This window comes from Chanos chanos, chromosome 5, assembly GCF_902362185.1.
Source record: "Chanos chanos chromosome 5, fChaCha1.1, whole genome shotgun sequence".
In the NCBI taxonomy this organism is placed as follows: Eukaryota; Metazoa; Chordata; class Actinopteri; order Gonorynchiformes; family Chanidae; genus Chanos; species Chanos chanos.
The window spans coordinates 9,478,110-9,503,890 of record NC_044499.1 but is presented as its reverse complement, the minus strand read 5'-3'; the positions used below and the strand labels follow the sequence as shown (position 1 = coordinate 9,503,890).

General features: G+C 44.5%; 1 protein-coding gene across 1 annotated transcript; it reads right to left on the bottom strand.

Moving 5' to 3' along the window:
* Nucleotides 1–259: 259 nt before the first annotated feature.
* eif2b3 (eukaryotic translation initiation factor 2B, subunit 3 gamma) lies at nucleotides 260–24,668 on the bottom strand. The gene is made up of 12 exons (XM_030775203.1): nucleotides 24,383–24,668; nucleotides 23,734–23,890; nucleotides 20,780–20,934; nucleotides 16,030–16,189; nucleotides 15,756–15,867; nucleotides 10,009–10,098; nucleotides 7,938–8,071; nucleotides 7,469–7,659; nucleotides 7,154–7,216; nucleotides 6,384–6,532; nucleotides 3,253–3,356; nucleotides 260–421 (listed from the first exon to the last, which is right to left on the bottom strand). Exons 2-12 carry the CDS (start codon nucleotides 23,879–23,881, stop codon nucleotides 369–371), a joined length of 1,359 nt encoding a protein of 452 aa, XP_030631063.1. The 5' UTR covers nucleotides 23,882–23,890; nucleotides 24,383–24,668; the 3' UTR covers nucleotides 260–368.
* Between the last annotated feature and the right edge of the window lie 1,113 nt (nucleotides 24,669–25,781).

The window sequence follows — 25,781 nt, the reverse complement described above, 5'->3', positions numbered from 1 at the left end:
CTCTGACTCTGAGTTGTATTTCTTACCGCATGTTCAGAAGGAGCAGTAGAACTGGATATTTTATTTCCACATTTTGATTTATTTAATCAAGAGCTTATTGATAAGTTGTATTTTGGTGTGTTAATGTAAAACTGTGGGGTTGAGCGGATTTTCAGAACTGAATACGAGAGACAATGAGAACAGTGCACTCAGAGGAGACAGCAAAAAGACTCAATACACTGAAGTCTGAGATAAATAAATTTCGCTTTTATTTGGACACATTATATAAAAAAAAAGATCACGTCTGGAGGGTGTCCAAATTGGAGCCAGTTCTCCCATCTGCTTTGGTCTCTCTCTGCTCAGTTCCATGATAAGTTTCCCCAAAGGTTCTAGATCTCCATGAGCTGATCGGTTCCAACGATGACTTCATTGGTTCTTTCAGCTGAAAGACAAAAGATAGAACATTCAGAATGAGCTGTCATATTTTTGGCATCTCAGAGAAAAATGACTGAAGTATTTAAGACTAAGACTCGTGGTCATGTTTCAAGAGTAGTTTTAATCACCAACATACTCCTATTAGCATCATCGTTGCTTTAGGATCCCTTTTCGCCTGATCACTCCATGTCAGCATTCCCAAAACCTCTCTTAACCATGCCAAACAATGTGGATAAACACACTCTCATTGAACCTCGACTGACATGAGTACAAACACTATCTTGGAAACTTATCAAGGCCAATCAATTTAAATGCTCTAACACACAAGTGCGATTGTAAATTGACTAAATGAATCTTTTGCGGGGATGTTTAAACAAAAGATGGAGAGATATTGACTTTGAAGTCCATACATACGACTACGAAGTTTACTACCAGAGCAGACCACTGTTTTCCTCTTCTTCCAATATTGACAAAGAAAATGGAGCTTCCCTGATAGCAAAGGCCACTATTTATAAATATCTGTCAGAGAAGTAGACACACACACACACAGAGAAAAGAAGCACGATATCCTCCTGGAGAAATGTAGCTAATCCAAACTAAACCTTGGACAGCGTGATAAATGTCCCATATAAAGATATATTTTAGTGTGAAGGAATCCGAACATGCAACTGTTTTTGCGTTCTGAGTTTGGGGGGGGGGGGAAGACAAATAGACCATGCTAAGCCAGAAGAGCGCTTACTTTTCCAAGATGGAGAACGAGAGGGAAAAAGAATTGGACGGAGAAGGATACGGAACATGGACAGTCTCAACAGTCTGAGGAATGGCGTGTGTCGTCGGCGTAGCAACACCTGCGCGAGCCACAAAAACACCTGACGCCACGGCCAACAGTCCACTATCCCTCTCAAACAGGGTGGTCTCTCTCTCCCTCTCGTACACACAAACACACACACACACACACACACACTCACTCATCTCCAGTGTCTGACCAGGGAATAAACCGTAATGCTTTTTCCAGCTCTTAGGTCGGATAGCGTGAACACTGCTCTTTACTCAGCAACTGTTTTCTGGTTTATGGGATGACAGTCTGTGCGCTGCAGCCTCCACACGGAGGCGGGCGGGCGGGCGAGCGAGCGAGCGAGCGGGCGGGCGGGCGAGCGAGCGAGCGAGCGAGCAGGTGGTGCAAAGTGAACGTGAACAGTAAAGGCTCGCCCAGGAGAGAGTGGTCAGAGAACGAGTGTGTGTGATCTGATGGACAGCAGTATATGAGACCACCTGAGTGGAGCTTAAGCAGAGAGAGAGAGAGAGAGAGCGAAGTAATATCCCAATTATTTTTCTCTGCTATGTAAAATAGGTCACTAGTGCAGGACGCCCAGCTGTGACAGTGTCCTGCCGCCTGCTGCGGTTAAGATCATAAACTTAATAACATTGCATCTCGAAACCACAGAGAGGGAAAAAAAAAAAAACAGGAAATGTCTAATGTGAGTTATTAATATGTATCATATGGTGTCGATAATATAATGTTTATAACAAAAAACATTACACAGTTTAGAGTGTTTGTGGGTTGGAACTGTGGTAAACATCAGATAAAAAAAAAAAAAAGTCAAAAACATTCATTTCCCAAACCATCAGAGGAGTTGAGGGACTTTTAAGTTTACTGCATGAGATCAAAGGTAAAATAGAGCTTTTCATTTCAGGATGGTAGAGACACACACACACACACACACACACACAAACAGACAGCAACTTGGCACTTTGATGAAATGATCTTTTTTTCCCTCTCAAATTAAGATTAGGTTGTTTTTTTTTTGGCTTCTGAAGTTCAAGAGAGTGGTTGTCATCCTCTGGGCTATTGGAAGGAATTTATTGCACTTATTATAAGAAATGCTTTTTAAATAATAGGTTACGTTAACCTCTGCTCCGGGAATTTTCTGGGAGCACTTTGAATCGTGGTTTCTTGCCATGCTTAAAGGCACTGAGGCCTGAGGACGACGTGTGTGTGTGTGTGTGTGTGTGTGTGTGTCCGTGTGCGTGTGCGTGTACGCGTGCGCGCGATCGAGCATGTGGGGAAGTACAGGGGTCTGGCTTGTAATTTGGGATTTCTGGGAGCAGTTCTATAAGCCGCAGTCTTGGGAGGTTATGCCCAGCTAATCGGGTCCAGTCACACTCTGTCCCTGATAAGCCCAGATGGAGTGATGATGGAGAGAGGGAAAGAGGGGAAGCGAGGGGTGGAAGGAGCGGGTGGGTGGAGGGAAATGTAGCTTTTTTTGCAAATGTATGGGGAGGGAGGGGGGGGGTGGGCGGTTGCTGGAGTAGTAACACCCTGTTGTTCAGTCAATTAGGCTGGGCAGCCCGTGGACATCTCTGGGCTCTCTTAAGCACTGTCATTGATGGAGAGGTTAGAGACCAGCCGCAGACCACCCAGAATACAACAGTCTCCAGTCACACACAAACACACACACGCACACACAAACCTCACAGTGTGATCTGAGATTGAGAGGATTAAGAATATTAAAAAAAAAAAAAAAAAAAAAGCTCAGTTGTACACTCAAGCTTAGGTTTTAATACGCTATTAAAACAGATTAAAAGACAAGGCTCACACACAAACATACACACAGATACACACATACATATACACACACACACACACACACACACACACACACACACACACACACACACACACACACAGACTCCAAGAGGCAGACATGTATGTGTATATGAACCAACCAATACAAACACGAAGATTGGACTAGATCTGCATTCCAGCAGACAACAAAGTGTAGTGTGTGTGTGCATGTGTGTTTGTGTAAACAGCGCTGTGGATCAGAATCAACTCACCCTCCGGCTCTATGCGTTGACCGTTTCCGACCAGGCAGTACTTGATGTCGGCACCGCGGCCGATAACGGCGTTGCTGCAGATGACGCTTCCCTGAATGTTACACCTGTGAAAAAAGGAAACTCTGTCAGAGCCACATCTACGGAAGTTTCCGGACTCTCTCACACACAAACTCGCACGCACGTATGAACACATACACAGAACAAGAAACAAGGTGGTTTTTTTTTTTGCCTTTTTTTTTTTTTCTACCTCCACCCTCCACACAGTGACTGAACTACAGAGCAAAGAAGAATCTCATTGTGACCTTTTTTTTTTTTTTTGGTACATTTTTGTTAAAAACACTTGCTGAGAGTCACGCCTGAACACCTCTGCTTGACGAGCACACCATCCCAAATCTCAGCGCTGACACACGGTCACAATGTGCCGTTTGTCAACGTGTGCAAGGAGACAGCTCAGCATTCTGGCTAAGGGCTTTGAACTTGCGCTACCGACACACACACACACACACACACACACACACACACACACACACACACACACACACGCGCGCGTGCTCGCCCACACGCACGCACGCACGCACGCCTGCTCGCACGCACGCACTGGTCTCCGAGCTGCTGTCTGTTTACAGCATATAAAGAATAATATTTTCCTGGGATCACTTTGGCACCATAAAACTTTATTTGAACAGTTTTGTGTTTACTTGACTTCCCCGAGCCAAACTTTTCTCTCTCTCTCTCTCGCTCTCTCCCTCTCTCTCTCCTGCTCTCTCTCCTCTGGTGCAGAAACATATTTACCATGGCTGTTTGGCTTTCATGTCTCTGCTAATTGCACAGCTGAGGGTCTTGTCCTTTCTTCACCCCCCCCCCCCCTCCCCCCCCCCCCCCCAGCCCTCCCCTCTCCTCTCTTCTCTGAGGAAATATAATACCTCTGAGTTTAGAGCAGCCCACTCTTATTTTCCTAAAGAAGGGCATTAGCATATATATTAAAAACAACACCAGCGTCTGATGTGCACTTGCGAACGGCCCTGTCGATGACAAAGAAAACATTGCCGTTAATTTTTTTTTTCTTTTTGCGCTAGTTTAAAAGTGTGAGGAGTGTGTGTGTGTGTGTGTGTGTGTGTGTGTGAGTGTGTGTAAGGCCCAAGAGGAAACACAGTTTTACAGTCTTGCTATTTGTACCTTCCATGTTATGAAGCAGATATCTGAGGCATAATCTCGGAATAGAAAGAAAAAAACCCCACAACATTAGGCTTGGTTGTTTTGGCTAAGGATTAAATTGTAAACCACAAAAGATAGTCTGTGTGTGTGTGGGGGTGGGGGGGGGGGGGGGGGGGGGGGGGGAGTTCTGAAACGTTGCTTTTAAGAATGAACTCAGATATTGATATGGTGACAATTAACGTAAAACCATCTATCTACCTTCCTAAAATGAGACAAATTACTTCAAGAGACTACAATCCATTGCTTTGCTGAAGGAACGTGCTGCTGCAACAGAATGATCACCAACCCAGAAGTGTGAGAAAGAGAGTGAGGGACAGAGGGAGATGTAGAAAGAAGCAGACAGACAGACAGACAGTCAGACAGGTGGGGAGACAGCTTTTCTGTTCTCTCTAGCTAGCCTGGAACCTGTGGTCGCTGACACAAGCAGGTTTACACTGGAGGCAAGGCAGTACCATTCTATTCAGGTACTTGGTTGAGGGAGAGAGAGAGAGAGAGCGAGACAGAGAGAGAGAGAGACAGAGAGAGACTGGTGGGTGGGGGGTTGGTGGTTCGTGATGGGAGATTACATGGATTGGAGATTTAAACAGAGAGACCACCAAAGAAGCTCCACTGAAATACCACTAATTACTGACACTGTGTGCTCCTCCTCAGCGTGACCCCCCCCCCCTCACCCCCACCCCCACCAAAACTCCTCTTAACCACCCCCCCCCCCCCCGTCCTCTGCCCCAAACCTCTATCGCTTTGTAAACAAGCACTCCTACATGCAAACAAAGGGCCCAAAAATGCAAGTGCTTTCTTTAACATGCCACGGATTTGCTAATCCCCTCTTACATTTTTTATGTTGTGAAAGAATTGCCGTTCTTTTCTCTTCTCTCTTTCTCCTTTCTTTCACCTCTCCTTTCATGCGTGTACGAACTCAGACATGAGGGTCTCTGTGCTGACTATGGGCTCGTTTTTTTTTTTAAGGAGAAGAAACTGTTAAAATCCAAATCTCTTTCCCAGGATTTAATATATCAAACTCTATTTATTTATTTATTTTTTTTCCTTAACTTCAGAACACTCATATACCCGACAATCTAAGTCGACCTCCATATCTTTAAGACTAGGCAAGAACTTCATTTAGTCAGCTTCAATCTCAATTTCAGCCAAATGTGGGAGGCGGAGGAGGAGGAGGGGGGGCAGAACTTGCGTTTGATTGTTTTTTTTTTAATCAGTAACGTTTAAAGCTTGAGAAGGGAAAAGAACAACCCCTCCAAAAAACAAAAAAAAACCCCAAAAACAACACAAAACAAAAAAAGAAACTTTAACTGAACAAAGCTGGACACATTGTTTCTTAGGCAGCGTTCGCTTTTTTTTTCGGATTATTCTAGTTACTGAGTAACCCAAAGTCATACTTTTTTTTTTCTTTTTCTAGAGAATCATCACTTTGGCATTCATCACTTTTCTGTTTATTGGATGCACTGGGATCCTGTTCAGGGTCAGCAAACACCCATAGACGTTTGACAACATAAGTTTCTGTTTTTTCTCAACACAATAAAACAAGCAGCAGAATGCCCCCAATGCCCCCCCCCCCCCCCCCCACCCCACCCCACCCAATCCACCCACCTCCATCCAAGCGCCCACAGGCACCCAGACCCCTCCAAAAAAAAACTGCAATGGGTTCAGTCTTCAGTCGAAGCACAAACCTTTCAACCCACGCATGAATCCAGTTAATTCAACATGAACACTGCTGTGACCTCCAGTTTGAAACCAAGGCATTCGTTTTTCCTCAAACCACTGCGCTAATTTCTCTTTAAATATTCGTCCAGAACATTTATCAATTTTCAGTTTACAGTATCAATATGAAAAATTCTACTGTGTGATAGAAATTTCTAGATTCCTCAGAGGAGCTAGAAGAACGTGGAGAATTCTCTTACCCCTCTTCGATTGTGACTCCGTTCATGATGATGGAGTTGGTTATTTTGACTTTCTCCTTCACTACTGTCGACGCTCCGATCGTGGAACGCTTGATGGACGTCTTGTCTGATATCCGACAGGAGGCTCCAATAATACTGTCACCTCCAACCTGTCAGACGACATAGCAGCGCGTTGCTATCCAGATACTATGGCACAGTTAGAATACAGAAGAAAAAGCTTCTAGAGTTTTCCGTGACTGATATGCGTTTAAGAATATAAATGGAGGTAGACCACTGACAGTAAACTGAGATTGTTATGTCATATAACTGATACCTTGCATTACAGAGAGAGAGAATAGTGAGGGTAAACTAATGGGTGAGACAGTTAACAGAACCTCCATGTGTATTTGTAAGTATGGACATGAACTGGATGGTTGTGTGGTGATGATGAGGACAGTATTCATGCATGGAGGCCAGGGCTCTGTTCTCCAGAGATGAGCAGAAGCATCTGAGTCTCTGAGGGCCTCTGCTGGTGACTGGACTCTGCCTTTCTCTGCAGCATGGTCCTCTACACCATCACCACCACCACCACACTCTTCGTCCAGCCTCAGGGTCAGCGTGCACACACACACACACACACACACACACACACACACACACACCAACATAACCACACACATCCCGACGGGACAGACATGTTATTCAGTCATCACACGCACACCCACACTCGTCTCCACCACCGCACACACGTCACAGCCCAGACATGGTTTCGGCTCTGCGTCCTCACTCACCAGGCTGCGCTCCGACACGTCGGCCGACGGATGGACAGGCGGTTCCTCAAACAGCTTTGGGGCCTGAGATAAATGGAAAATGAGATATAAGTATAACATGACACCACTAAATATAGAGGAACAAGAACCTTTCATTTCTACACAGATACACAACTGATCAAATTGTAGTGTATAGTAATGTACAGAAAAGTCTGAAACCCTACAGATGAAGGCCACACACTATGTTCTTCCCACTCAAAGTACACTCAAATTTAACTGTCAGTTCTGATATAATCCAACAGTAAATTTTCGGCGTTTGTGTTCTATAGCTCTCACCATACGATTGGCTTCAATGTATGCGGCGAGCGTGTTGACGCGGTAACACATGCCCTCCTCCATGATGTGCACGTAACAGCGCAGCTTGCCGCCATGATAGGCTTCGTTCATGTCGCCACGGTGATCATTCCAGCAGGATCTCTCTCGGGCCAGCTGCAGCAAGTCGTCATCTTTTGAAGAGCTGAGTATCTCTGCCAAATGTGTATGTATTCGTGTGAGGGAGTGAGTGACAGTGTGTGTGTGTGTGTGTGTGTTTGTGCAAGAAGAAAGAATGGAAAGAAACAGAAAGAAATCTGTCACAAAACATTCCTGAGGCAAGTTTGGGGGGGGGGGGGGGGGGGGGGGGGGGAAGAAAGAAAGAAAGAAAGAGAAAAAAACCCTGAAATATTTAGGCTCCTCAAATCTACCTGCCGGGTGAATGACCACAACGACCCGACGTCATATGGTTAAGATAATTTAGAAAATTTACCCAAGTTAGCGTTGGCGTCTTTTTTCTTCTGGTTTTGGTCATTATCTTCCGTATTCACCTGCGAGTTTGCTGATTTAGAGAACTGCTTACGGACCAAGTACGGCACTAACTCTCCTCTAATGGAAGTGATGGACCTGAAAAACAAAACAAAAGGACAACAACAGTGATGAAAAAAAAAAAAAAGCTAGTCAGCCTTATGCTTCCAAATGAAAAATCCCAAACGAGAAATCAACACATAAACCAAAACGTGATTCATATGCAGATTTGGCGTGTCACTTTGTATCTTAATGGTTATAATCCACCTGTGCTATTACATGCTTTTACCTTTCTTAAAAAGAGACCGCATTAAAGGAGAAGATAAGAAATGGGGGAGGGGGGGGGGGGGCGTTTTATTCTTGTGTATTTCCAAGTTCATGGTCTCCTTGCAGGGTAAAAAGGATCAGGTTAAATCAGGGGCTGAAAACACCATGTAAGCCTGCAAGCCCGTTAAGATTCTCACCCCCCTCATTCCCCCCCACCCCACCTCTCCACCCCCGAACTCTACGTCTCTCTCTCTCGCTCTCTCTCTTCGCCTTATTCTCCCTCACTCTCTCGCTTTATTTTCTTTTAAGCAAGATTAGAATTTCCATCTGAATGAAGAGAAAGAAACAACAGTTACTCTGTCTATTTTTCTCCCTCAGTGCACCATGGAACTGCAGCGGCTTCAAGAGCGAGAGAGAGAGAGAGAGAGAGGGAGAGGGAGGGAGAGATGAAAAAAAAGAAAACCTGAAAGAAAAGGAGAAAAGGCTAAAAAAAAAAAAAAAAAGTCAACCAACTTTGATTGGGGGGTGGGGGGGGGGGTGGGGGGTTGTGCGGGCGCAGTGGAGGAGATATGAGGGGTTCGAAATTTCAGAATCTCTCGGCCTACGGTTTGAGTCAGATTAGACAAAATGATATTTGTATCAGAAAGCCAACGAATTGAAATGTCAAAGAGGTGCGATGGTTTCCAAAAAAAAAAAAAAAATGAGTGAGACAGAAAGAAAGCGAGAGAGAGAGAGAGAGAGAGAGAGAGAGTGAGTTCTGTTCAACCCTGAGAAGGCTGTTAGGCTTCACAATACCAGCTATACCACCCCAACAAAGGCAGCTGAGGAGCAGGGGACAGCGGACGGATGGATGACTGTACAATTAGGGCACGGAAGGGCTAAAAGATTGTGAGACCGAAAAAACAGTTGGGTTGAATGACGAGAGGAAAGGGAATTTTAGGTGACTACAGCACGGGAAAACCAGGCCAGACAATGAAGGGTTTAGAAGAGCGAGTGAGTAAGACAGAACAGTCTGGAACGAGCTGGAAGTGGGAGAATAAAGAGACAGGAGCGTTTTTAAAGATGGGAGGAGAAAAAAAAAAACAAAAAAACCCCCAAAAAAACGTGTGCGGGCACTGCTGAGGTCTCGTGCGGCTCTGGTAGCAATCAAGAAGAAGCGTAAACGGAACCGTGGCCGCTTATCATTCGCAGTATTTTAATCACTTATTCTGTGGTTCGTTTTAGATAACAAGACTGTAAAGAGAGGATGACACAAACTAAACTAAAGAGTAATCCTGAGGTACTTTAAAGTCACACTTCAAACAGCATCCCATTGCCATTTTACGACTGTCTGTTCCGAGGAGCCTGCGGTTTGGTAGCGAACGCTTTTACCTGAATTGAAGGGAGCTACGGGGAAAAGGTTACCATTTAGTAGAAGAGGGATGTCTGAACTAGGCATTGAATGTATTTTAACTCTGACACAAATGCACACGAGTGGCTTAAAAGACCGTCGAGCTCTCGGGTGACACGGTGTGAAACAAATTAACACCTTCCGAGCTCAAAGTCACACACTACACACATACAAACACATCATATAACGTAATTGTGTGATTAAAACTGCGTTTCAATATGCCAAAGGCATTTCCTTTCTCTTTTTTTTTCTCTCCTCCTTTCCATTCCACGAGATCCTCATTTTTGCGCGCGTAGGTGCTTTGTTGCAAAATTTCAACAGATAAAAATCAAGAGATATGTGACAGCTATCATGAGCTTGGGAAATCCCCCAGACTTACTTGTTGTCGACTAAAAAATCAACCACAGATTTCTTTAGGCAGTACAGGTGGGCATCCAACAGGCCTGTTTTAATGTGCATCCGAGGATGTCTGTGAGAGATGGAGGGGGAGAGAGAGAGAGAGGAAGAGAGAGATGGAGGGGGAGAGAGAGAGAGAGAGAGAGAGAGAGAGAGAGAGAGAGAGAGAGATGGAGGGGGGGAGAGAGAGAGAGAGAGGGGGAGAGACGAGTGAGTGGCAGTTAACACATCAAAACAAAAACCGCTTCAGTCAACTTAGCGCACATATTTCAAAAATAACAATAAAAAAATTCCAGAAAAAAACAAAAAAACAAAAAAGAAAACAAGCCGTGTTCGTGTCGTAACAATGTAAATAAAGAACAGCGTCCAAAGGCGCACAACCAGAGAGAATAAAAAGCTTGACAACAAAACCCTAAAAGACTTTATGGCACTTTATTTAGATATGCTTTATTCTCCCTGTATTTAGACAGATGGGAGCGTAATTAAAACAGCTGGACCAGACTTTGCGTTACACGGTCTTTCATTTACTCAACTCCATCCCTCTGTCTAATTGGCCTCTTTAAGGAACTATACAGGGACATATGGAAAAGAAAAAAAAAAACAACCCAGGGAAGTGACATGAAAGAGAACGCGGCTGCATCTGTGTATTGTCCCCAACCACAGAGCAGCCACACGCGTTCCATCCACATCACACATGCTGCAGCGACTCCGTCCCGCCTGCAGCTGCTGTTGGTGCTGCTACCGACTGCTCAAATGCCAAGACCATTAAGACCCCCCTTCCCCCACCCCCCAGCCCTACCCCACCAAAATTCTTTTACAACCTGTCACTGACATGACACAACCTGTCACTGACATGACAATATTCTCCAAAAGAAAAAAAAAAAAAAAAAAAAACCCTCCTCAGAGCCCCGCAAAATGGCTGCCCAGAGGCAGTGCTAACTCATCCACAGACAGAGGCTGGGGGAGGGGGGGGGGGGGGGGGGTAGTGTCTGAGGTGTAGCAGGAGACAAACCAGACTGGCCATGGGAAGGGAAGTCTCACTGTCAGAGACAAACAAAGAGAGAGAGGGAGAGAGACACACGCAGTAAAGTTGGCGCAGACAGACAGGTACAACGCAGAATGCGAAAACTGTTATGCTAGTTTAAATGAGGCAAAAGAGGCAGAGATTACCAAATTATCACGCCTGGAAAGAAATCTGGCAAGTCATCTTCTACCCATTTATTAAAAAAAACCCAACAACACATATCCAAGTATGTAAAAGACTAAGAGCTGTCTGGTCATGCAGTGGCGTGGGACACCCGGGGGGTGGGGGGGGAGGGGGGGGCACAGGGTAGTCTGGTGTATATGTGAACATGGGGCCCTCTCTCTCTCTCCACTTACACTGACATTTATGAAGCGAGAGCATAAGAAAACCATCTCATCTCCAGAGTTTTTTTTTTTACTTAATATATATATATATATATATATATATATATATATATATATATACACGAGCACTCCCTTCTCTAGTGCGCTGCTGAGAAACACCACCTGAAAATGACTAAATGAGTGTTTACTCACAAAGGCCTAAAAAACAGACACCAGGACAAATAAATTGAGGTGCCAGGGAAGAGGTGTGTGTGTGTGTGTGTGTGTGTAGGAGTGTGAAAGAGAGAAAGAGCGTGCGTGTGTGTAAATAAGAGAGAGAGAGAGTGTGTGTGTGTGTGTGTGTGTGAGATGTAGGAGCACACAGAAGAGAAGGTAAATTCTGATGACATTGAGTTGTTCCATTAAGCAGCAGTGAGGGGCCTCAGTGAGAATTCCTGAAAAGCAGGGATGTGTACAGACACAGGGGAATAATGCTGTCCACATATGGCTCCAATGTGCTCTCCCACACACATACTCACATGCACGCACAGACACACACACACACACACACACACACACCCTCACAGACACACACACACAGACATGCTTGACTAAAGTCAACAGGTTACTGTATGTGCTGACTGGCTCTGATACAGGCTAAAAGCCAAGAAGAGAGTAGCGCATAAGAGAAAAAAAAACAACACACACACACACACACACACACACACAACACGCAGATTTATGGGAACACCCAACATCTGACACTGTGGTTTGGCACCTGTGGTCAGGAAAGCCAGTGAGTCAGTGCGTCAGTGAGTGAGTGAGTTAAAGAGAGATGAGGTGGACACTGGCTTGTTGGGAGAAGGCCAGGAGGGGTTTGGGGGGTTAAGGAGGGAAAGGGGGCAGCTGAATTCAGACCTATAGTAACAGGTGCTGCTTAAGGAACGGAGGCTACACACACACACACACACACACACGCACACACGCGCACACGCGCACATCCCGCTGTCAGCTTATCTCCTTCAGTGCATGAAATATCAGCTAGACTAATGGGAAAAAAAAAGAAAATCAAACGAAGGATACAACTGTGCAGGGAAAAAAAAAAAAAAAAGAATACTGCCTACGCTATAATCAGTTAGCTCATAAAACAATAACTGATCATGTCTTGTTTTCCTACTCTGTCTAATAATGTGATAAAAGAGTAATAACAGATGTGTAATGGATTAGCTTAATGAGTCATTTGTCCAAATTCATTACTTTTTCCCCCCCGGCAGCTCTCTCGTCGTGTCCGAGCTGACAGCTACGTCAAAAATTTAAGCACAGGCCCCCGGGCTTGGCTGTGTGACTCACCCTAATAGTTTTAATGACTTACAACTGAAAACCTCAGCAAACACCCAGTGACTAAACCCTCGCTTCTTCCTCCACTCCCCCCCACCCTTCCACCCCCCCCCACCCTTCTCTCCGCATCGCAGTAAAGTGAGATCACGATTAGCACGACGCGCGGCTCCCTCAGACGTCCCAGCGCGCCGTCTGTGTCCACACGGAGCTCCGGCAAATTTACTCAAGGCTATCACTGACTGGCTTTACTCCTCGATGAAGAGTCCCGTCTTTGTCCTCCAATCACTGGTCTGACCTACACGGCAAATATCTGGTGGTGGCGAGGGATACAGGACAAATTAAAAAAAAGAAAAATTCAGGGTTAGTAAAGGGGTGATTTTTTTTTTAAGTTTCAATGTGTCACATATGGCTTGCACCTTCCCTCGAAACATCCCTGTTCTTTTTTTTTCTTTTTTTTGGTAGAAAAAGTTAAGTTTGAGGCGCGAGCTTGATAAAACTCAATGAGACTCAACAGCTTACGCTGACATGCCTGTTCTCTTTTTCTTTTTTTTTTCCGCCATCTGTGAAACCTTTACTGCTCCTTCAAGTTTCTTTGTGTGTGTGTGTGACAAAGACACAAAGACAGACACGTACGTACACACACACACACACACACACACACACACACACGGTGAACCGGGGTTGTAGCTGGGAGTGAAGGGCAAACCTCTTCACCTGTCCCCAATTTGAAGTGGAAAAAGGAGCAAGGGTGTATGTGAGAGGAATCTGTAGGAGATTTTCAGAGTGTAAAATCAATTCAGGGGTCAATTAACATCACATGTGCTCTCAGCCTCTCTCAGCTTAGCACATGGAAATAAAGAGCAGGGAACGAGATCCCACACATTTACTGGCAAGACCAAGACCACCGAGCTCTGAGACAAGAGAAGATTCTGGACACAGGGCCTGAGAGAGACAGAGAGAGAGAAAGAGAGAGAGAGCGAGAGAGGAAGAGAGAGAGAGAGAGTAAAAGAGAGACAGAGACAGAGAGACCTTGTATTTTGCTTCTATAAAGAATCAAACAATCCTTTCAGTCTCTTCAGTTCCTATGCTGTGAGAGTTCAGCCCGTATTGTTAACAGAGACGGGGAGGAAAAGATCCAGGGAAGACATCATAAAATGTTCACACACAATAACTGCAAGTCGTTAAGGAAAGAAAACACACATTGACACAGACACGCACACATGCGCAAAAAAAAAAAAACAAAAACAAAAAAAAAAAACCCCATCCACAAAAACGCAAAAAACTCCAAAAACCAAAACGGCAGCAAGCAGGAGGAGAGAGGTTGGACACAAAGGTTATGCTGAGGATGACAGGAGACGGTGGCATGCGAGAGGGGCCCGGGTTCCGTCGGACGCCCCCCCCCGGCTGTTTAAATCCACAGTCAGAGCCGCACGGGCTGCGGAGACAGCTTAGACAAACAGTCCAGGAACAGAGGTACTCTTCAGAGGTCTGTAGACTACTCACTCCGTCTTCAAACTTCCTGTGCCTAGAAACAGGCCGGCACGCTCTCAAAAAAATAGAGCCTGTTTTGGGACCAGTGTCAAAAGTTTAAGAGTTAACAGGCAGGAAAGGATTTAAGAGGAACAGAGAAGAGCCAGTGCCACAGTGTGTGTATCGCTCAAAACCTAAGCCAAATTCATGGAGTTTCTTAAGGGGGGGGGGGGGGGGGGGTCTTTAAAGACCGACACGTTTGGCTAACAGGTCATTACATCTTGCACGGCTCAGAGGTGTTTCGTGTTTAACATTTATATGTAAGGTTGTCGGACAATGACGTATGCGTTGCATGAATGTCACAAAAGAATTTTTTCTGCCACCGAGTCTTTTGTTTGTTTGTTTGTTTGTTTGTTTTTTAGGATTCTATACCCTCAGGCAACATACTTCAATGCATGTACATCTGTCACTGCTAGTATTAGTTCTTTTGGTGAGACAAAGTGCTCCATGAGAGTGAGCGAGCGAGCGAGCGTGGGTGTGTGTGCGTGGGTGTTTGTGTGTGTGTGTGTGTGTGCGTGCGTGCGCACGCAGATGATCGTATGACCGCGTGCATGCGTGCATTCTCTTCGCTAAGGGCTCGTATGCTAACAGCTGCTCTAGCTGCTCTCTTATTGGACAGGATTTACAGTGGCTAAGGCTCCCTGAAGGATTTACGAGCTCCTGACATACCCGCTCACAAAGCCCTGTGCCAGCTCCCGGAGACCGGCTCCAAAAGCCCCGGGGGCCAGACACAACACGACCCTGGCCCCTAGGAGCCAAACTCAAATCTTGTTTGCTGACAGCTTGAGGAGTTTCCCCCCCCGGTAAAAGCATCAAACAAAAAAACATGAAAACGTAGCGACGCAAATTATGGTATGGCGAGACGGCAATGACAGTTAGGCCTCATGAATATTCACGAATTGGGGGTGGGGGGGGGGATAAAATGTGGAAAAAAAAAACATTTCAAAGAACATGAAATCAGAAAGTGTTTAGCTTATCTCAGAAACCCTAAAAGAAGCCAATAATGAGGTACAAGTATGGTGAAAACAGCGAGATAGAGAGAGATTTAAGGGAGCAGCGGTATAGGGACAGCAGCAGCAGATCTCACTGACGCGGCGTTAACTCTCTAGACTAGGGTAGCCCTGACTTTTTTTTATTAGCAATCCCACACAAAGCTTAAGGGTCAAAGAGATGCACAGCCACCATTGTTCTGTACAGGCAGCACTCTGCTCCCCCACCCCAACCCCTTTCTGAGGCCACAGGCGCCGCCAAAGCCGCGAGCCCCCGATAATGCTCCTCTGCAACCCTGGGAGGAAATCGAGTCTGAAAGGGAAAAACACGGTCGTGTAAAAGTCCTCCGGGCCTAATCGAACCGCTCAACGCTGCCGCGTGCGACCTATTAGCGCCGAGATCTACGGCAGCCAGAGTTTCCGTAACGCGGCGCAGGTGGATTCGCTCTCTCGTTCCAGAACAAATACAAAAAAAAAAAAAAAAAAAAAAAAGATGGAAAAACTATCAGATGTGATAATGACTCACTTTTGCATAATGGACTTCCTCATGACAAGGCCCTCTTCCAGGTCGGCCTCGTTGGCCATGAAGAGCAGTCTTTTTCCTGTACCGTCCACTCCAACAAAGTCCCTCTGCTCCCCTAATGTTAAAAAAACCCCCAAAAAAAACGAGATTCATAGACAGGCAAGTACGTTACACAGACAAAAATGTATGAACATACCCACAGATCTCTCTAAGGACGTTTATAAGGAACACTGGACTATTGGATTTCATTTTGGTTGATTTAATGATGACAGGGTACCTGCTTTCTTCTTGCCCTTCTGTCCGGGGACAGTCTCCGTGAATTCGTGGACTTTGCTCATGAGCATGGCCAGAGTGGCATTGTGGGCACGGAACAGATCCACCACCTCGTGGAGAGCCACGTCGGTGATCAGGTCGCAACTCACCACCAAGATGTCCGTCTGCAGGGAACGAAACAAACATCGCACGCACGTTTGTGATTCACAATCGGCAAATCGGGTTTCACGTCAAGCAGTAACATCGCATCCTACCCCGGGGTGAAACCACAGAACTGCAGAACAACAAAACAACGAAACAGCATTTAGCAGAGATTGATTACCAGGCACTTCCACTGAGACTTTCTGACTGAATTCACCAGGTTAAACTAAACTAAACTGTAAACTATTAAAAGCAAAATCAGAAGATCAGAGGAGGCTGCGCTGGGGCAGAGGGAAAGAGAAATTCCATAAATGAAAGTAGGAAAACAAGAATCTGAATTGGAGAAAACAAACACACATTTTTTAAAAAAAATGTCTGTTTACTCGGAGACTAATACAACGAAATACTTTTCACATTGTCACGACAGAAGCTCCGTCGAGAATACTAGTTCATGATGTGAAAAGAAGAGAAAAGTAACAAAGGCCTTTTGTCTTCTTCTTTTTTTTTTTTTTTTTTTTTTAGATTTACAGACACGGGTCCCGAGAAGAGCGGGATTTTTTTCCAGCGGACTTCTTGCTGAGGTGTCTGATTGAAGGCGTTTAGATTGATTAGAACTATTTAAGAGTTCCCTAAACACAGACCTGCAGGATGTCTGTTTCTCTCTCTCTCTCTCTCTCTCTCTCTGTCTTTCTCTGTAGCTGCAGGCTTCATTTCCCTCAGCTTTGTATGGTATACATTAAGACATTCACACAAGATGGTTCCCAGGCCCGAGCACCATCTTGCTGTGCACACACGCATGAAAACACGGGGCCTGCTCCGACGCTCCATAAAGACTCTTCAGCGCATGAAGAGTGTGTGTGAGAGAGAGAGAGAGTGAGAGAGAGCGTATTTTTCTTAACGACAGTCACAACAAAACCTGGGTTTATAACACGATAGCACAGCTGACGTGAGGGAGAGAGAGAGAGAGAGAGACACAAGGGGAGAGTGAGGAGGGGATGCTAACCACCTCTGTAAACACTGCACTCTCCTGACTGCTCGCCTCACGTAGAGTGTGTGTGCGTGTGTGTGTGCCGAGGCATGGAAGGGAACCCGGCGATAAATCCTTGCTCGCGTTTGCCATTGTTTCTGTTTGAGTTGTCTGGTTCCCATCTGGTCTGCCCATCTTGGGTCTGTGGATAAATAAACAGGCGGGAGTGCAGGAGCAGGGAATGGGCCCGTAAAAGCGTGCCTGGCGCTGGAGGAGCTGCATGCCTCATTGGGGGAGGCCCGAGGAGAGGCCCTGGCGTGACGCTTCGTCTCCTCTCTGCTCCACGCAGGGCATCCACATCCCACACGTAGACAACAGATAACAGGAGGAAAAGGGCCCCCATGTAGTCACACTGAACTGGGTCTGCTACCACAGACACACAGCAGTGACTCCTGCCGCGCTCTTCCCGTCAGGGGCTGAGATCACAGCGCTTATTAAGACATACGGAGAGCAGAAAAAAAAAAACTATAACAATGTATGGCTTACGGTGAAGTCACTGAAGACTTTCAATAAACTACACATTTCTCTGAACAGAAAAGCACACGCGTACGTATGCAAATTGTCTCTGAAGAATGAGTTATTTTTTTATTTGGGGAAAAAAAAGAAACTCAAAATTCAGTAGAAGCCAACAAAAACAAAATTTAAAAAAAAAGAAGAAGAAAGAAGAAGAAAAAGGGAAAAAAAAGACATGCATTTTCAGAACCATATTCTCAGTTTTGCCTGACATTGGTCAGTTCTTGTGTATTCTCCCAAGTTTAGCCCACATGTGGTGGTTCAAGTGAGAGAATCTTGTACTCATTTCCGCTGAAGTAACAGCATTGTTTCACACACACACACACGCACGCACGAGTTGCGAAACAGCGTCGAACGACATAACACGCTTGGAATGGAGTGTTATGCATTGGACGGTAACTTTAAGTTCACAGATACCTGACCATCCGTGACCACCGACAAACAATGACAGGGGCACAGGCTGACACGACTGCCCAGGAGAACAGGGCTTTCCCATGGTCCCTCGGCAACAGAGTGCGAAAGCGTGAATTCTGCCTGTGGGACAATGTGTGTGATTGTGAGACGGCGCCTAAACCAGGAACTGCACGCCTAAGGCTAAGAGAAAGCCTTTCAATATTCATATATTCCCCCCAGCATCTAACACTCAAACCCCGAACGGTTCCCATTTACGTACAGCTCAGAAATATGCAACTAATGCGGCCCCACACACTCGAGAGTAAATCGATCTGTCACTGTATCTGTGAACAGTTACCATAGCTCATGGCTTCAGTTCTATTTTTGAAAAGACCCAACAAGTGGCTGAATGCTTTAGCCCTGACGCCGGCGGTCCGGTGTCGTAGCCCCGGGCTGATGGGACGCAGGCAGGCTCTGTGTGGGCCTGGTTGGCCTGTCCTGGTCGCTGTGACACCGGAGCGGATGTCAGCTGCAGCCCCAGAGCCGGTCCTTTCAGCAGCAGGCTCTGCTCCACGCTGCGCTGGCGGCCAGGGTGAGGTCAGGCCACCCACAGACTGCTGTGGTTCTGCCTGACTGCCCCCCACCCGTTCGACTCCGCCAGGTGAGACCACCCAGGAGGAGAGCGACAAGGGAGGGGAGAAGGAGGAGAGCGAAGATGGGACGAGAAGAAAGACAGGAAGAGCGAGAAACCTGGGAGAAAAGAAAGGAAGAGGACATGCCGCTCCCGTTATCAGACAGGAAGGTCTGGGAGCTCCCGCTGCTCCGTTAACACATGCTATCGCTCTGTCATTGCGTGAGGGAGTGGACTTGCTTAACAACGACCACAGGGACACTTTAACTTTTCAATCAACCCCCCCCCCCCCCACCCCTCCAACAGATGATAGGCATCTGTCTGTCAGTTTCAAACCAAACACATCAGAAAGACACTCCTTACCCTGAATTCAACCTCTTTTCAAAACCTGAAGGCTTTCAAATAGGGATTCATAATGAACCTTGCGCTGTTTCACAGATAAATTTAAAAACACACACACAAAAACACAAAGAACATGTCAAGGAGGATACAGAAAGCGTACCGTACATACGACCTCAAAACTTCTTACTGAACCAAAAAACCCTATTACAGTAAAACCTAGTTAAACATTGCATAGCGCAAGATTAGCACACCTCAACACAAACCCTGACTCAGCCCAATAGTATGAAGCCATACATGGGCTAATGAAAGAAAGCTTTAAGAGCTGAGCACTTTGTCAGATGCCTCTATTATGTGTGTGTTATTTGCTAAAGCTAGGGGAGAGGCTAGGGGAGCAGACTGTGTGTGTTTGGGCTTACACAATAAACGGGGGATTTGAAACCCCTATTGCCAGGTTCCATCTCTCAACACGTAGCAGGCTGTTTCGTGCACTGGAAGGCTCTGCAACTCAATGCTGTTAATCTCTCATTTCTCTGCCGGGATTAGAAATAAATGCATCTGAACGGCTAGCGTGCTAGAGCAAGTCCTCTTCCAGAACATTCTCTTTCCAGTCGTATTTATCATGGTGGAGTTAATCCACTCTGATGTGTACTCACACATGCTTTTAACGTACACCTTTTCTCTCTCTCTCTCTCTGTCTCTCTCTCTCTCTCACTCATATTTTCAGGTTATCGATGGTATTTCTATGTGCAGCGGAGAACGTGAAGGAGAATGTGCTGCGTGCATATGTGAAATAAAAATAACGCATACGTACGCTACATCACAGTTGATGAATTGGTTGTTATGTTCATGCCATAAGGTTGTAATTTGCCCGTAATACGAGAGAAGCAAACACACGCACATGTGATATCCTGCCATTTCACCCAAAAATCTGAGACGCACTCAAAAGAAAAAGAAAAAGAAGAAAAAAAAAAGGATATCACGTCTGTCTTACAAAATGCTCCTCATATGTGTCCTGAATGCTGTGGGGTTTTTCTTTTTTGGGGGGGGGGGGGGGGGGGGGGGCAGGAGGGGAGTGCATGGGGGGTCTCCGTCTACCCTCTGTTTCCAGGACAGCGGTGGATTCTGACATCATGTGTTTAGAGAGTGTGCCGGAGGGTGACTACGGGTACCGAGTTTGCAGTAGGTGAAATGAAGCAATGTGTTGCATCAGGCTTGGAACAGGAAAAAAAAAAAATCGGTGGTTTACCGCTCACCCCGCAGCCGACCGTATCCCGACCCCCTGACTTCTGCGCCTAGCTGCACACGCACGCACGCACGCACGCACAGGGTTTCTACAGAAGCGTGCTTGTGCACGCATTCACACATCCAAACACACGCAAAACGATGCCGCACAATCAATAGCAGCTTGTCATCACTCTTTTTCAGCCCTCTCAGTATGTGTGGCATAAACATACCAACAGGGTTCGAGAACACCTTGTGCATGTGATCGTTCTGTGTCACACCTTCCCACACAGTTTACATTCAGGGTCACATCACTCCCACTGATTCAGGACACACAGACTGAATATATATATATATATGAGCGAGAGAGAGAGAGAGAGAGAGAGAGAGAGAGAGAGAGATGGAAATATGGAAATATCCTGGGGTGAACTTTAGCTTAACTCCTGAATTTTTGTGACACAGTACCTTGCGCTGAGCTCCACTCACCTTGAACTTCTGCTGGTAGTGTCTGAGGGCTTCAGCTGTACCCATATCAGCGTCCTCTGGGATGATCACCACGTCCAGCTTCATCTTCACATCCAGCTTGACTTTCAGGTCTGTCAGTGCCTTCTGCACCTCTTTAGTGGTGATCACAAAGACCTCTGTGAGGGACCAGAAACCCTTAATTAATTTAAAACCAATGAGGTTTATAAGGGAACACAACACGTTCAGTTTCGGTCTACTACTACTACTACAGCTGAACTGGTATTGAGTGCTTTGAATAAAACACGGTTTCTGTGAATCTAGGAACAATATGCAATTAAACTTGAAGCGACTGAACTGTAAGACCGCTCGACTTCACTCGACTATTCAGGTCAATTCAACTTACACAAATAGAAAACCATGCTAATCCTAGACCTTTGTCATGAATGGAGTAGGTTTTTGCGTGGGGAGATGTGATTCCATAAAGCACACATGAAAAGAGGACAAAGAAGAAGATTAAGATTTCTCAAAAACCGACCTGTTAAAAATATCACCAACAGAGCTGGTGAGCCATGCCGAAGAGTCGGCGTGCTCACACACTTCTGTGACACTGAGATGGTCTCATTTCATTTAAACTGACTTCTTAATAATATTCCCTTAAAAAAACTACACTTAAAACACTGTACTTTCTCTGGGAAAATATAGAAGGAAAATGACCTTTTAGGTCTTATTCTTTATTAGTCTGCATTACATGCAATGTAAGTGAGACAATAAATCGTTTCTAAGATGAAAATCAGGATAGAACTGAAATCTTTGTACTCACATACTTAACACAACGATAATTCTGATTGATGATGTGAAATAAACTAACAGGTTTTTTTTTTCCCCACAGGAATTTGCCAAACTTGGCTAAGCCGACAAACACGCAAGTCAGCTACTTCAGCAGTTTTCAAGAGCAACGTCACGCGAAAAATTTTTAGAAGGGGTTACTTTCAATCGAGTCTTTGTGGGGTTATTTATTAAAAAACCCTGCGAGAACTGCTGCTAGGGACCAAATTAAAAAAAAAAAAAAAAAGTTGTCCCAAAATGACACTTAAATCCATAAACATTTTCTTGCAAAGTTGCTTACTTACTGTAGCTTGCGCTTACGACTTGTAAAAGCTAATTGCAGAGCCTGGCTGACTGACTTACTGGCTGTAGACTGGGTAGACTGTGCCATGCATAAAGGTGCATGTTTTCACCACTGGGCAGGCAGGGGGCCAGAACCACAGCTCCAGACCAACAGGATTAGCCAATAATTTAGAGGTGTGAACAATAAACATTTCATTTCCATTAATGCATTAAACACAGGTACTCAGGTATGCCTTCTCAGTTGGCTCTCTGAAGAGCGCTAGGGTCAAAGAGAACCATTTACTTTTTTTTTTTTTTTTTTTTCCATATCGATTTACGATGGAAATTAAAAGTATACTTAATCCTGCATAATGCTGTGTTTTGTCCTTTCAGGAAATACAATAAACTGTGATGTGGAAATCTTAAGATTCTTTATGCGATTCTAAAGTGGTTTCGAGTGAGCGATACATGTGGTAGAGTGGTGTGGTCCATGGTCATTAACACATTCAATTCTGCACAGTGATCAAGTCTGTGTTTTCACCTTATATACCAACACACGGATCCCGCAATGGACTCTCTGCATGGCGATACAGGTCTCTGCTTATCAAAACATCTCAACTGAATTCACCTAGAGATGTGAACAGCTCGTATAAGGTGAACATATTTGTTTACGTCTTGAGTAAAGGGAAATCCTTTAAAACAAATTCTGACGTCCCCCCCCCCCCTCCCCGTTCAACCCTAAAAAAAAAAAAAAAAATCACTCTCTGAGACCATCATCCCCACCCTAGATTTAAAAGCTCGAATCTGCAAACCCTGGTATACCCTCTAAACCACTTTTCCAGATCTCTGGGAGGAGCATGCTGTCCTATTTCAAACTATGTGTCACAACACAGGACGCAAACCGGCCTTGCACACTTTATAGAGACATAAAGCACTTAGCCATGTAACTTTAAATATTCCTCCTGATTTATTAGAAGGAAACGGTTGAAACGATGGGAGTTAAAATAATGGCAGTCTGGGGTGTCCTTAAAGCTGTCTAATGGCATCTCAAGACCTTTGTTTCAGGATCTATGCCCACACAATATTCATATAACTTGCACTTTCAAATACAGGACTAAGTTGTGTTTAAATTCTATAACCTGTATGTATGTGTATATTCATGTATCTCTGTGTAATAAAAACAAATAAAAAAATAAAAAAGATGAACTTTTAGACTCACAGGACATGCATGATTAAGAAACATTTGTATACTCAATATAAATAAGTTCTAGATCGTACTTGCACTTGTTAACAAATACACAAAATCTCTCTTCAGAGGTGTTACATTGAAAAGGTGCCAAACTCAATTCTGTAGTGCTGTTAGTTTTCATATAAACTATGCACTGAAATCTCTCTTTAGTTAAAAGAGCAGACACACACTTGTAAATCTCCTTTTACATAATAACCTTGCTCAAAACCAGCAGGATTTCAGTACTCCAGGACAGGATTTGAAAACCCCTATTGTACAGAATTAGTGTATGCAGAGGGAAGCAAACCAATCAGAAACCATAGGCTGATTTGGGTGGAAATGCTCTCAGATTGGGAGTTGGCTACCGAAAGAACTTCATCTTATTTCAAAACTTAACTTTGTCTTATATAGGAATTTCAACAAATCTTTCTAATGCACGTCACAATGATTGAGCTAAAAACTGCCGAGACGACATTACGGTGACAAACAAACAAACAAATAAGCACAACGTCATAGATTAGATTAGATTCATGGTTTTGAACGGGTGGATTTGACAGACGGACGGGTACATATCAGGGTTTATGTTTCATTTGATGATTCCTCTTTCATAAAGACCTCGCTGAACATTTTGTCGTATTACCTTCAAAACCCACTCGCTCAAGAAGGTTCAGAGGATACCAGATGAGAGGTTTGTTTCCAACAGGTAGCAGAGGTTTTGGGGTGTTGTAGGTAAGATCCATCATACGGGATCCACCACCGGCGGCCATCAATACAGCCTGAAGCTCCATCTCAGGCACCTGCAAACAGGACGGAGCAAAACATGTTACAGCTGCCTGTTTCATTTAACGGCTAATCAGACGTACGACGAAGTCAAGGTTGAAATGACTGCACAGTGCGCTTTCCACTTCGTTAAAACCGAAACATTGGTAGAGAGAGGGAATAATTATCTATATGTATCGCAAAACCAGCTGTCAGGGTAAACGAATTTTAAAACACACAAGATCAAGTCACCGATAACCTGTAAGCCTATGAAAGCCCTATCAGTTAGCGTTACCTCCCTAGAATTCAACCAGGTAGCTGTGGCAATCAATCTGTTCGTAGTGTAACTAGGGTGATACTATGCTCTTAGTATAGTAAGTGATCAACCGACAACGTTGACTATTACACAGCACACATTGCATTAGAACTCCACAAAGTACTACCACGTTTTAAGTTACAAATAGTACAGAAATGTGAACGATTACAGCTGTTTCATGAGACCACAGAAACTGAATAACAGACGCACTCACCTGAAGTCGAGTAGCGGATTGATGACTAGCAAGTTACGGCATATAAATTATGACAACTGATGTTTGACTGTTAAAATAATACACGCATGTGAGTCAAACGGTAGCTAGCCAACAGGCTAGGTGAGCTTACGTTAACCTGTCAAACGACACCACAACTAATTTTAGGTACCACAGGCAGCTATTTTCAAGTAATCTGGACAATCGAAAATACAACTGTGTTAATTTTAAACCTTATTAGGATTTATTACGAATATTAACAGCGATACAGTAAAGGATGATGACATTCGAGCCGTTACTTTTATGCTTCCCGATGAGAAACTCTAGTTACTGACTTTGGTTCCTACTTGAAAAAGGGAATATGTGTCGTCCGGTTAGTACGCCGCAAAAATATGATATGTCGCACATAACTTCTTCTGGGGGGTTGGAGATACATCAGGGAACATAGTGAAATATACTAGCAACATCAAAGAAAATATTGCAAGATATATTGTGTTAAAAATTGTGAGTTGACGTCCCTGTACAAAACGCGCAATCTCACATTAACATTATTTTTTAGGATTATAATTATTATATAATATTATACAGGCTAATTAAGCAGTGCATACGGCGTAGAAATGTACAATAAGCCGGTGAATCATGTGTATAGTTTATATATCCACTTACAAAAAACGAGGATATCAAACAAATAAGCCTCCCGAGAGGCTCTGAATCTTTTGTGTTCTTTGAAAGTTCATTCTGGCACATTAAAATATCTATTTATTTAAGAGTTTGGCATTCCTAGAATTGGAAAAGAAAACAAGCTGTCAACATAAATGTCATTTTTAGAAATGACACGAGGATGTGATATTTAGTTGTGATTCCAAATATTTTCAGTTTTGTGAGAAGTGCAATTCAGCAAGGGAATAAACTATAAACTGGAAAATGGCAATCACGCTAATAATGTTTAAGCCTCTGCTTGTGCAGATAGTCCTCCACCCACTTCCCTTCAGTCAACAGACATGGCTTAAACCCCAATACACAGACCTCCGATGTAACAGCAAATTGAACTCTGGGAATGTGGCTTGGCTTTGTTTTCCCTGGACAGGAGATGAGCTTCATTGGTTGCTGCCTGCAGAGGAAACATTGGAATAACAGGGCAGGCTGTGATTTGAAATAAGAAAAGGGAAAAAAGTTGAGAGAGAGAGAGAGGGAGAGAGAGAGAGAGAGAGAGAGAGAGAGAGAGAGATCAAGAGATAAAAAAAGTTATGAAAGGTGAGATAAATATGACCAAAGTTTCAAATATCCTTTTTTTCCTCTTCCATTTACTTTTCTTTTCTTTCTTTTTTTTTTTTTTTTTAACTTGAGAAACTGTATTGTGAAAAGCGCTCTTTCCAAAAGCTCTCTGGTCACCTTGACACTC